General features: G+C 44.7%; 1 protein-coding gene across 1 annotated transcript; it reads right to left on the bottom strand.

The window, feature by feature from the left end:
* Positions 1 to 2,347: 2,347 nt before the first annotated feature.
* Positions 2,348 to 7,218, bottom strand: LOC125097381 (uncharacterized). Its single transcript, XM_047724930.1, has 4 exons — positions 7,210 to 7,218; positions 6,744 to 7,162; positions 5,584 to 5,779; positions 2,348 to 4,918 (listed from the first exon to the last, which is right to left on the bottom strand). Exons 1-4 carry the CDS (start codon positions 7,216 to 7,218, stop codon positions 4,757 to 4,759), a joined length of 786 nt encoding a protein of 261 aa, XP_047580886.1. The 3' UTR covers positions 2,348 to 4,756.
* Between the last annotated feature and the right edge of the window lie 6,728 nt (positions 7,219 to 13,946).

Below are 13,946 nucleotides of genomic sequence, written 5' to 3'. Positions count from 1 at the left end.
GTATTTACTCGGAGACACCTATGGGTAGACAACTATGGCAACAACTAAGAAACCCTGATGTACTTAAGAGTTATTAGACTGTTCCTCACTAAGACTGAGCATTAATGTAACTGAATGTTTAAACACAAAGTATACAGGGGCACCTGGGTGGCTCAGTGGGTTAAAGCCTCTGCCTTTGGGTCAGGTCATGGTCCCAGGGTCCTGGGATCGAGCTCCACACCGGGCTCTCTGCTTGGCGGGGAGCCTGCTTCCTCCTCTCTGTCTCTCTGCCTACTTGTGATTTCTGTCTGTCAAATAAATAAATAAATCTTTAAAAAATAAATAAACACAAAGTATATAAAGATGAACTTCATGTCTGTCATGTACTGCAAAGCTGAAATTCACCCTCTTTAGCCATGACCAAAACCCATACAACTAAACATTACTGGTACAGTAATAAAGGACCTTTCCTTATTTCTCTCTCCCATCATTTTTTTTAATACCTAAACTGGGATTTTAAAAAGAAGTGACAAAAAGGAAACTGTTATTATTCTGTAAATAAGAAACATTTCTTTCTCAAAAGATTTTTCTTATAAAAACTGAGTTGTAATATTAAAACAAGGAACTGCAGGTACTCATGCTACACTATCAGAGTACACTGCACAGTTAGAGAAGGAAAAAAAAAATGACATAAAACACATTCCTCCACAGATCAAATTGATTTTAAAGTTCTTCTATGATAAAAATGATACAAACTGAGAACAATTTCTTCATGATGCAGGAACCAAGTACTATCAATAAATCAAGTGCCTGTGGCAAATTGGTACACTAAAAAACTTGCTTTTAAATCTTGTGGAGTACAAATGAACACACAAAGAACGTGTCACCCCTCTCTTATCTCTGGACTAAACATGAGAATACAATGATTTTGAACCTTTAAATACCTGAGTCAGTCACTGGAGGCACTGAAAATGAGCAACACAAAGTATCTAAAAAGTACTTTCAAATTAAAATAGCTTAATGAGAGGTCTAATTTCAATCCACCAACCTTTTACTAAAGTGTGATTTTTTTTCCCCCTAACCTGAAAACTGTAATCCAACTCATTGGTATTCTAAAATGTGCCTATCTCACCAAACTGGGAGGCTATATAAATATGTAGTATATATATTATTTATATACAAGTATATAAATATGTACTGTCAACAAAAGATGCTCAAATATCAATTACTGCTCTGCATCGTACTGCAAAGCTTTGCTACATTAAGAGTTTTTAAAAACTAACTTGTGGGGGTGCCTGGGTGGCTCCGTGGGTTAAAGCCTCTGCCTTTGGGTCAGTCATGATCCCAAGGTCCTGGGATCGAGCCTCACATCAGGCTCTCTGCTGAGCAGGGAGCCTGCTTCCCTTTCTCTCTCTACCTGCCTCTCTGCCTGCTTGTGATCTCTGTCAAATGAATAAATAAAATCTTAAAAAACAACAACAACAACAAAAAAAAAAACACTAACTTGTGCTAGAGATTATTAGGAGACCTGGAGTGAGGGGGTTACAGGTTTTTTTTTTTTTTTTTAAGAAGAAAGAAACTGGCTCAAAAGGCCAGGAGAAGTCAAGGATCGCTGTCCCGCGCAGAGCACAGTCCGCCCCAATTCCCGCAAGGAAGCATTAACAGAGAGTAATCAGAAAGGAGTGTAATGTTTTGCCCACTACCAGCATTGGCCCCTAAGTCATCTCCTACCCTAACTATCTCTAACTAACCTCTGACTTCCTCATTATTGCAGCACTGCCACTTAAAGATGCTGGGTCTTAGATTCTCAGATGCCCTGCATGGACAGCTAAGGGGGCAACACCAAGATTCTCACCATCCTCAAGTTCTAGAGCCGTGAGCTGCTCCAGAAACAATTAAACTCCTCTTTTCTGCAGAATCCACCATCCTCAGAGCTTTTATTCCTACATCTGTAAAATAAACACGCTTCTACTTGTACCACATACTACAGTGGTAGCGCACTCATTATTGGGTGCTATTTCTTATACAGGCATACCTCAGTGATACAGGCATACCTCAGTGGTACAGCACTAGACCACTGCAATAAAGAATCACAATAAAACCAGTCAAATGAATTTTTTGGTTTCCCAGTGCACAAGTAAGTTATGTTCACGTTATACCATAGCCTATTAACTGTGCAATGGTATTATCTCTAAAGAAACAATGTACAAGGGCACCTGGGTGGTTCAGTTAAGCTTCCAACTCTCTTGCTTTTGGCTCAGGTCATGATCTCAGGGTTATGAGACAGCGCTCCACATCAGGCTCTCTGTTGGACGTGGAGCCTAAGAGTCTCTCTCTCTCCCTCTCAAAAAAAAGGAAACAATGTGCATACTTTAATTAAAAAATACTTAGCATCATCTGAGCTTTTAAGTCATATTCACTGATCATAGATCACCAAAACAAGTATAATAATGAAAAAGCTTGAAATATTGTGAGAATTACCAAAAAGTGACACAAAGACACAAAGTGAGCAAATGCTGTTGGAAAATGGTGCCAATGGACTTGCCCAACACAAGGATGCCACAAACCTTCAATGTGTAAAAACACACACAAAACACACACACACAAAAACCACAGTATCTTTGAAGCGCCATAAAACAAAGCATGCCTGTACTATAATTTAATTTGCCACTGCTAATAATTACTTCTTCAAATCAGCAGAATTGTCCCTAAGGTCAGAGACTATTTTCTTCACAGCACTTCACAACACTAATCACAGTCCCTTCCACAACATGCATGCTCAAAAAGTATTTGATTAACTGATAAACCTCGTCATTTCCTATGATATGCTATCAACCAAAGTGTACATTTAATTCCAGCCTCTGTACGGTTTTAAGCAAGGTACATGGCAGTCTGTCATCTAGAAGATAAGGGTATTTATTGTATTTAAATGACCCCTAAGTCCCTTCCAGTGCCATTAGTGAATCTCATTAGACAAAACCAAACCCCAAAAAGAGCACTACCTCCATTCAGGTCAGCATTCAACTTTTTTGTGGGGAGAGGCAAGGGGTCAGTAGCCTTGTGAGCCCAATCACCACCAGGGGAGCTATGATGTGGGGATGGGGGTGTGGGCGGGGTGGAGGAGAGAAAGTAAATGAAGGAGTAAGAGAAAACAAACACGAGCCCTATCACTAAAATGCCACCAGGTGTCACAATAGTTACTATGTCACATACTGTTCTCTGATAAAGTTTGGTATGCCCAGGAGCCTTTCACAAAAGCAGCTACAGCCAGATGTGTGGGTATCTAAGTTTTCCCATGACAGCCCTACTAGTCTTTCTAGTTCCAGGCACACTTTTATTGACCTTCCTGAGTAGGTCATGCCTCCTATGTAGAAATATGGAAAGCATTCATTATTCGGTCTCATGTTCTAAAATAACAACTCCTGGGGTCCCCAAATTTCCACATGGAAAACAGCAAAGAAGAGATTTCATGCAGTCATCTTTTCTGAAATTAATCCATCTACCAAAAAGAGTGATGTTATAGGCCAGTGCTGTCTAAGAGAAGTAAAATACAAACCATGCAAGTATTTTTAAATATTTTACTAGCCATATTAAAAAAAATTTTTTAAGATTAAATTAACCTTAACAATTCATTTAGGTCCATATATGTAGAATAGTATCATTTGAACATGTAATCAATATAAAAATAACTCGAGCTATTTTACTTTCTTTGTACTAAGTTTTTGAAAACTGGAATGTAATTTACACTTAAAACACATCTCAATTCAACCTCTAGACTTTCATCAGAAATACTGAACCTATACAGAGATTTCATACATTTCACAGTTTAAAAAGTAGATGCGTTATGTCCAAATTGTTTCCAAACATATTTAAGTCTTTCAGTAACTGAATCAAGTATCAATCTTAAGAATTTACTAAAAATTTGAAATTCAGCTCATTATCATAGCCAGATTTCAGGTGCTTAACATAGTTACGGACAATCCTGTCACCTGGATTCTTTTAAACCTGAACCAGATTGAAAGATGTTACCTCTTCAACCAGCAAGTCCTTCTACAACACCCACCAGGTGCTCAAATGCTGCAAAGGATTTTCTGCCCCACTACTAATCCTTAAGTTGTCAATACTTTAGTGAGGATGACTTATTAAGCAGCCCTTCCCAGAGACTGCATATCGCTTTTCACTCAGACAGAAAGGTACATCTTGGTTCAAGAAAAGAATGGAGACACTGAAATTCAAATATAGGCAGTTCCGTACCAAAGTAAAGGTGGAAAATCCTGACATCGTTACTTCTTTGTCCAGGATCTTAGTCACCCCACAAAAGTTAGTCCTTGTTTATAATGAGCCTCTGAATTTCATACTCAGAGCAGTTGTCACTGCATCCTGACTCTTCGCCTTCCTTCCTCCCAGCCTCCCTCCACAACCTCCTTTATACTTCTTAGAGCACATTCCAGGAGCCCCTCTTTTCAATTCATTCTGAAAAATGCTTGTTATTGTTGACATACCGAAACATATGAATAATTCAATAAACGAATCCCAAACCATCCTATTAATCATTCAGCGGTCTAGGTACCCAAGTTATCCTGAGACACGCTTTTCTGAATATGCATGGGAAGTCTCCCCTCTACTTTTCCCCCAAAGGAACCAATTACAAACACTTCAGTTTTCCCTCCCTCTGTCAAAGTTCAGTGCTCCTCCTGCAGCTGATTTAAAAGCTGATCTTCTAAAGGAGCTGGATTCCTAAGATAATTCTATTTTGAGCGTTCTTCCTGTTCTGAAGCTAAAGTTGGAAGGGCTTAGGTGGTGATGTCATGAAAGAGAGACTGTTGACTTTTACAGAAGGGTCTTCCGCAACTCTGGGGATGCTCATATGGTGGAACCTAGGGGGGTGATGTTCATTTCTCATCTCTCTCCTCTCCCTTCCCTTCCTTGTGAGTCCCAGCTATTATTCAGCAAGCAAGAAAACATGTTCAAATAAGCATGCAAACATATTTACATATTTCACTCAAAAATGAAGACTAGGGAGATGGAAAATGCCTCACTCTAGGGAAGAAGGGTGACAACCTCCTTCTCCACTCTTCATCCCGACCTTCCCAAGCATCTATCATAGGACTAGGGACAAAAAGTGTAGGAAGGACAGCTGGTGAGAAGAATCAAGGGATTATAAACCTAGGAGGCTCGAAGAGGAAAATGCTGTTGGGGATATTCAGGACAGAAAGGGGACCCTTCGGTCCCTTCTCTTCCACCGTTTTCTTCTCCCTTTTGGAATGGCTGGATTTGGGGCTGGGTGTGTCTTCTGCTTGGGAGGCGTGTTTGGCTCTGAAGAACCAAGAGGGGCCAGGGTGGGGCCCAGGGAAAGAGAGCCAAAGACAGGCTGCTTTAGGCCGGATTCTGGGCTAAGCTCTTAGGGAAAGGAAAAAGGGGGGGGGGGGTGGCTGCGAGGAGAGAGCAGACAATTCCATTAGAATACCTGGTAAGGAATAAATAATGGCACTGACCTAAGGAGGTCACCTCTCTTCAATCTAAACCCAGCCGTTAGCTGCTGGTTGGTGGGTGCAGGTCCAGAGGGAAGAGAAAATCCCAGCACATGTGTAGACCGCAACTTGCCTGGGTCCGAGGATGGATGTGCCCGGTGCAATCAGCAGGTGAAAGCAGCACTTTCTGGTCAATTCTGAGATGGGGGATCAGCGAAGAACTCTGGGAACAGAAGATGCTGTTTTTTTCCAGCTCACCTCTCCTCCAAAGCGAGAATAAGCACAGGTGTGGTCCTTCTCCAAAAAGGTGGCAGCTGGCGCGCGGGTAGCTGAGTGAAAGGAAAGATTCCGTGGCCCGGGAAGGCAGGGAGATGCCGCGGGTTCAGCTGTGACCAGAAGCAGGCGACCTCCGCCAAGTCCCTTCCCCCTTCTTGAAAACCGAACAGGACCGGTAGAAATTACAACAACGTACCCCTCCCTCCCCAATACTGTTTCTAATAAAAGAAACAGCCTCTCCTGCCTACATAAAAAAACTGCACACTCTGGTTGATGAAAATAAACAGGTGAGCCCGTGGTGAAGCGGGAAAAGACTGGGAATGGGAGAAAGAACGTACGGAGAAATCGAGACTCCCTCCCTGCACACCCCCTCCCCTCCAGCCCCAGAGAATGTGCGTGGCAGGTTGCAAGCTAAAAATGCCCCCCCACCCCCCGCCCCGCGCCCATTCTCCCCCCTACACCAGGGTCCAGCGTCCCGGCCTCGTGGTAGCGGTCGGTCCCCGGACACCGCACGGGGCTCCCCCTCACCCCGGATCGCCGTCGCCGCGGGGACTCCGCTCTTCCTCTCCTCCCTCCCTCCTCCTCCGCCTCCTCCTCGCAGACTCCTCCCGCCGGATCTTTCATGTAAACAACATCCAGGCTCTATTTACAGTCGCCGCCGGACGGCGAGGGACCCACGCCAGCACCCTGGAAGAAGGCGGGGGTGGGGGAAAAGCGAGTGCGCAACATTTACACACGCACCCCGCCCCGCCCCTCCTCACCGCTTCCCCTCCACGGGGCCGAAGCGGGGCGCCGGGGGCCACCCGCGCCCGCGTCCAACCTGCTCTTCACACCCAGCCGAGGGCCGGAGGGCAACCGCGCAAACGCCCAGCGGCGAGGCCGCCCCCTCCCACGCACCCCGCAGGAAAAACACATACACAACAACAAATCCAGCCCGGCAACACACGCCCCAAGTCCGTGAGGGAGTGCGGAGCCCCAGGCCCGCCCCATGCCACCGCCCCAGCGCCGGCTGCCTACCCCGCGGCGGCGAAAGGCTTGCGGTCTCCAGAGGCGGTCAGGGCAGGCGCCCAGCGCTGGGCAGCGGCGCGCCCTCGGCCCCCGCCGCCACCCGGCCCGCCCTCGGCCCGCCCCCCCGGCGCGGGCGCCCAGCCGGCCGAGCCCCGCGGCTGCGTGTGCGTGTGCGCGCGCGCCGCGGCCAGCCTCGCCAGAATGGCTCTTGTAGCCGCTGCCGCTTCCCGCGCCCCCGGCCGGCTCCTGCGCGCCGCCACACCGAGCCAGGAGCGCCGCGGCCACAGCTCCGCGGCGGCGCACGGGCGCGCACACGGACGTAGACACTCGGCAGCACGGAGCCCCGCGCGGCCGCTCGCCGCCCGCAGGCGCCGGGTCCCGCGCGCGCCCGGCCGCCCCCGCGCCTGGCCCGCCGCCCCCACGCCCACCTGCGCCCCCGGGGGGTCCTGGGCCCCCCTTCCTTTGTTCTTCCCGCTATTTGCATGAGGATTATCTAATGACGCAGCAAGGCTCGCCACAACGTGACCGTCGCCATTTTTCTGTTTTTATTCTATCTCTGCCATGTGATAGATGGGGGGGTGGTTGGAAAAGGGAGAGAGACAGGTTTAAAAAAAAAAAAAACTTCCGGGTCTCATGACCGGGAAGGGAGAAAAACAAAAGGGAGACGAGACACAACTCCAGGGGAAGGACGTGTGCGTGTGTGTGTGTGTGTGTGCGCGCGTGTGCGCGCGCGCGTCCCCCTCCCGCCTCGGCTCGGAGAAGGGAGGCTCCCGCAGCGGACACAGAGCATCCTCCCGTACGGGGAGCCCAGTGACCTCCCCCGCCAGCCGTGGCGTCGCGCGTCCCGGCCCACACTCGCTGCAAACGCTCCGCGAAGCTGTCAGCTTGGTCCCTTCTGGCCGCCTCCACTTGCTCTTCACCTCGGAGCTCGCGCCCTCGCTCCCAAGCGGGTGTAAGGTTCTGGGTTACCTTCAGGGAAGTCTCACCAGAAACGGAGGAAATAATAAAGTTCAAAGGCTACCGAATTTCCTGTGTTTTAAGATATTTGTTAACATGCTGTTGTTTATGACAACCGCGTGGCAACGCTAGGCACAGATCTTACATTGGTTCGAATCTTTCCTCTTTCTCTATATCCTTTCTCTTATCCTAAAGCGAGACACACCCTTATGTGGTGTTCCATGGAGGGCGGGGGTTGATAGGTGGCCACGGACCATTCATCATACCTTGACTTACTTTTTAAGACATTTTTAATAAGTGGCTGTTCAAGGCCAGGGAGCATTGTTTAAGAAGACAGTTGTATGCAGCAAGGTGGATTCGCGTTACACTGATCGTATTCACGTTTGGAGGGCGTGATAGACGTTTCATTCTTAGCCAAGTCTCGTGTTCACGGTTGCTGAAAAAAAGTATTTGGGAGCTCTGCCACGTTTTTCAGTGAGATATAAAATTTTGTACTTTTGTTTACTACTGTATTTCCTTTGGGCACTTTCACTTTTGTTTTTCTTGAGTTTCCTTTCTGGTTTCTTGTCTCAATTTCACAATTCACTGCAGAAATGGACTTCAGAATCGGCTAGGGTTCCTCGCTTTATTGGCGCAGAAAGGAGGCCGTGGAGTAGTGATGGAAGTTGCTCCAGGTCACACATTTAATTAGGGCGGAGCTTGGATTGAGCGTAGCTCACCTGATAGCTCTGCAGGAGGAGTGGAGATGGAGGGTGCGGGATGGTAACGTCTGGCCGCTACTCTGCTTTGTAAAATTGATAGCCTAGAAATTAAAGATGGAGAACACTTACCAGATCATTACCTTCTTGGGACTGGTGTGATTTGATTGCTTCTTCAAAATCCCCATTCTTGTGTTTTAACTCAACTTTATCTGTTAATTTAGATTCGATTTCACTCTTCCCTAGGAGAGTTGGTCATTTCAGGGAACAACCCTACATGATTGTAATGAATTGTTTTTGTTAGACTCAGAGTAGATCACGGCCCCTTTGTCTACCTACTGTTTCCTTTTTATATTTATTTTATGGTGCCTTTCACACTTAAGCATATGTAACAGTTGATGTATTTCCCTGAACTGAGGGTAAGCTTGGAGGGCAGGGCCATGCCATATTCATTTGTATCTCCCATGGTTAACACCCTGCCTGGAAATGAATGAGCATGCATTAAAGCCTGATGAGGATTTTTTTTCCCCCTGTAATTCCTTCCTAAACATCTCTAGGAAATTCTTCCATGTTTCTGGTGAGAGTAGGACGCTGAAGATGCCTTTTGATTCTTACACCTTTGGCAGGCTTCTACTTTACAGAGCCAAGCAAAACACAATTTGTTTACTCAGTTTTTTTTTAAAACCAAATGCTTTTTCCTCTCTTTTTACCTTGTTTGGTTCCTCTTCTTCAAATTCCTTCTACTTCACGTAATTAGTTATGGCATCGCTTGCCTTTTGACTTTTGCTTTCTCAGACTCCAAAAGGTTGGTAAAGTTTAAACTTTGATTTGACTAACCCTCTTCAGCCTGGAGTCACACGACCCGAGGTATTGAGACTCTCTCTCTTCCTGGAACGCAGTGAGGAGGCTGGCAGTTGAGCAGTATCAAAAGATCTCAGCATCTGGACAAAGAGTGCACATTTGTAGCTTTAAAAGAGGGGAGAATAACTTGATGCACGCAATCATATTGAGAGCTCAGAGGAGGGTCTAGATTGTCCCACAGATGAGTTCATACACATCTGGATCAGTGAGGTTCCATCACATGTCTGAACATGAACTACAAGTATTCCTTTGGATGGTGCAAATTAAGTTGGTATTACTGATGGTAACATCTAAAATCGGTATGTTTCATCCTGGAGAGCAACAGTGTGATAATAATTTTAAATGTAACAACATCACCTTCCAGCAAGGCAGAGATGGCACCCAATTATATTTAAAACCGTGTGCTCCCTTAAGTACAAAGGTGAACAGAGAAAAAAGGAATATAAATCAAAAATACTTAAATACTTCTGTATTTCTTCCATTCATGTACGCTCACACATCATTACAAATATCAAACTTTATTCCTCTGAAATACTACATGGTTGCTGATTAAAATAAAGCTCTTATAGGCATTCTAACAACATTCTTTATCTTTCCACTACATAGTTAAAACAATGACAATTCCTGATGTATGAGAGCCTGGACTTTGGAATCAGGTTCTGATCTCAGCTCTGCTAATGTATTACTTGGGCAAGTTTCTCATCAGCTCTGATTCTATTTAAAGAAATATGAAAATGAGTATAACGTCGCCTACTTCAAAGAGAAGCTTTTAGGAGTGACATTTCATCAGAATTTAATAAAATATACAGGAAGCCCCCACCCTGGTATGTTGCTTAGAAATAATCTTCAATAATGGGGGGTTGTAATAATATTTTTAATGTATTTTTGTTTATCGCATGTGCTTCCTAGAATTATTCTTTCCCTTTTGGCTTCTGCTCTTGAAAATTCAACAAACCGGTGCTCCTGGGTGGCTCAGTGGGTTAAGCCTCTGCCTTAGGCTCAGGTCATGATCCCAGGGTCCTGGGATTGAGCCCCCCCTGGGCTCTCTGCTCTGCAGGGAGCCTGCTTCCTCCTCTCTCTCTCTGCCTGCCTCTCTGCCTACTTGTCATCTCTATCTGTCAAATAAATAAATAAACCTTAAAAAAAAAAGAAAATTCAACAAACCTAGTATTAGTGAAAGTTCTGTGATTCTGAAACTAAGTTAAGTCCTGCCTTCAAGAAGTTCACACTTCAGCCTTGGAAAAAAACATAGAGGTAATTGTACTGAGACTCGTTGATGGAAGACAAACACTTGATTCATACCACTTTATGATAATCTAACCAAGAAGAAGCATTTACTTAAGATCTAGCTTCACTAATACCCAAGCAAAGACAAACCTTCTAGAAGCAGTTAGGAAAATGCCACACACACACCCCCATCTCCCAAACCCTCACATTTTAACATAACACCAGGAAGATTACCTTTAAAACCCCATCCAATCAGTATGATTCTGCAGCTGTTGAAAAGAGTTTTCTGGTCCAGTATAAGAGGCAGGCTTGCTTTCCATCGGAGTAAAAACTATGCCAGATTGTACTTTTGAAATAATGCTGGAGACGTGTAGTTAATAGGAAGCACTCTGGTTGTTAATTAATTCGACCACTTTAATCAAGAACTATTTTCCGAGAAACTTATTCCCAGCCCTGGATCAGGTGCTAAAGAAACAAAGATGATGAAGACATAGACTTTGTCCTTAAGGAATTCATCCAACAAATGTTTATTGATTACCTACTGGGGATGCAGTGGTGAAACATTGAATTTACTAGCCAAGGACTGATATACACACCTTATCTTCACAGCACCCTCAAGAAGTGTTTGATTGACACAGCTTTTGGGCAAGGCAAAACATGGACCCTACCCCCAGAACATTCTTTGTTCCTCAAAACAAAGAACAGCTTTTGAAAAAAAAAAAAAAAAAAAGATTGGTCTCTATAGCTCCAGTCTGTCTTAGAATTGTGAAGTGAAGGAAATTAAATTCAATTCTCCCGGAGTCTAGGCTATTTAAACAGCTTTCTGGTCTCTCAGTTCCTGAGTTTCTCAACTCTTTTTTCATTCTCCAAAGGTTGATTCTAAAATGCAAACCTGCTTATATCATGCCCCTACCTAAAAATGTTCGTGGCTTCCCATTATCTACCAAGCGTGGCACACAAGATGCTTTGTGATCTTGCCCTGCCAAAGCCTAACCACCTGATCCTTCATAACATCCACAGGGGAGGGTTGCCAAAATCTGTAAATAAAAATACAGGATGCCCTGGTAAATTTAAATTTCAGATAAGCAACAATTTTTTTGTGTGTAAATGTGTCTCCAATATTGCATGGGACATATTTACACTAAAAGGCTTTCATTATTTATCCAAAATCCAAATTTAAATAAGCATCCTCTATTTTTTCTGGCAACTCTACTCATTATAGTCTGATTGATTAACTCGCCACTCCTCGCTAGTCTCTTCATGCCTTTGCAAGGGCTTGACAACCTTTCCATTCTGCCCCTTATCCACCTGGTATGTTTCTGTTTCTTCTTCAAAAGCCAGTCATGGACTTCTGGAACCCTGTAGGTGTGAGCATGGAATCCAATGTGCTGGGGTGGGCCTGGCTATCTGTGTGCTTTGTTTAATAGCTGGGCTTCTGCCCCAGTTCCTGTTCATCCTTCCCCTGCTCCCTCCTGGAACTGGAGTTCTGCCCTAAACCCTAGTTAATTTGGCTGGGACCCACTCAGAGTTCTTTATCCTTGCCAGCTTTCTCCCTGAGGCTTGTTCCTTTCTCCCAGCTGCTGGCCGGGCTCCCGACCTAAACTGGAGGGATCACTGAAACCTGCTTCAGATCCCACCACCTTCCTGTCATATCTACTATGAAAGATGGACAAGATACTCAAATGAGATTAAGTTTGTGAGTGTGGTTTGTCAAGTATAAAGCTTCTACGATGGCAATTTTGTTTTTAGAGACCAGTATCAAGCTCTTCACCTGGTCCTGTGTATGAAAGTCCCTCTTTAAGGTGCTCTGGATTTCCCTTATTTTTGCTCATGCCTATTGATAATATGATGCTGAAAATGATGGGGCTATTTTCCAAATGTCCTCTAATTTTGATCAGTGCCTTCAGCCACACTGGCTATTTTATTATGAATGGATTTAGACCAGTGGGTTTAATTTTTAAAATTTTAATTTTGTAATCCAGGACACACCCCTTTGGAACTCCAACCAGTCTCATGAACTATGTCATAGCCTCAGTATGTGTAATGTACTCTGATATTTTCTATTCGATTTGACCTTTTAAAAGTTGGTCAACCCACCAAGTTCATTTCATCATCTGATAACAGATTGTGACTTGCATGTTGCTAAATGCTGATCTGTACTATCCATTGGGATTTCTGCATTAACCAACTGGCCAGGACGGTTGTCAAAAGTCTCCTTCATTTGGTGCTATCTCCAGTAGGAACCAACTTGTCCACTAAAGGAGCTAAGGCCACCTCACTGAAGTAGATCACAGTTGTTCCTGCTGATAACATCAGCAAGCAGAGTACTGCAGCCAGACTTTCTAAGCTGCCTAAGTATCTATAATCCCTGGTAAGGCCATTTGTAGAGATGGAGAGCTAAAAGATCATTATTTATCTTTTTTTTTTTTTATTTTATTTTTTATTTTTTTTTATTTTTAAAGATTTTTATTTATTTATTTGACATAGAGAGATCACAAGCAGGCAGAGAAGCAGGCAGAGAGAGAGGAGGAAGCAGGCTCCCTGCCGAGCAGAGAGCCCGATGCGGGGCTCGATCCCAGGACCCTGAGATCATGACCTGAGCCAAAGGCAGCGGCTTAACCCACTGAGCCACCCAGGCGCCCCAGATCATTATTTATCTTAACCTAGAGGGATATTGTTTGGGGGCAATTCTTGTTCAGACTTTCAAAAAAAATTTAGTTATTTATTTGAGCGAGAGAGAGGAGAAGCGGAGCAGAGGGGGGGAGAATGAGAATCTCAAGCAGACTCTGCACTGAGCACGGAACCCGATGCAGGGCTTGAGCCCACCACTGTGAGATCGTAACCTGAGCCGAAAGCAAGAGTCGGATGCTCAACCAACTTGGCCACCCAGGCGCCCCATCTTTCACAGACTTTTGAAATTATTCCCGGTTGGGTTAAAGAGACTTTTAGTTTTCTGAGGTTTCACATTAATTTCAGATACAAAACATAAATGAAGACTCTCTCATTCACTGTTATGATTCTGTTTTAAGCTCTTCTCCCTGAATGGTGAGCAGGGTAATGGGATATTCAGACAGCTTTAAGGAGCTGGGCAACAGGGGCACCTGAGTGGCTCAGTTGGTTAAGCAGCTGCCTTCAGCTCAGTCATGATTCCAGGGTCCTGGGGTCATGTCCTGCATCAGGCTCCCTGCTCTGAGCCTGCTTCTTCCTCTCCCTCTGCCTGCTGCTCCCCCTACTTGAGCATGCTCTCTCTCTTTGTCAAATAAATAAATAAAATCTTAAAAAAAGAAAAAAAAAAAGGTGGGCAGCAGTAGATTCCAAAGATAGTTGACGAAATATATGGAAAGGAAGTATGGTTCAGATGGAGTGGAAAGAAAATTAATTATCTAAATAATTCCTATGCTACAGGTGGTCAACCCAACTTCTATAATTCTGCTATAATTCAGGATATTCTCCCCCCAAACACACACAG

Source organism: Lutra lutra, chromosome 4, assembly GCF_902655055.1.
Source record: "Lutra lutra chromosome 4, mLutLut1.2, whole genome shotgun sequence".
Lineage (NCBI taxonomy): Eukaryota > Metazoa > Chordata > Mammalia > Carnivora > Mustelidae > Lutra > Lutra lutra.
The sequence above is the reverse complement of the archived record's forward strand: the minus strand, read 5'-3'. Positions and strand labels throughout refer to the sequence as shown.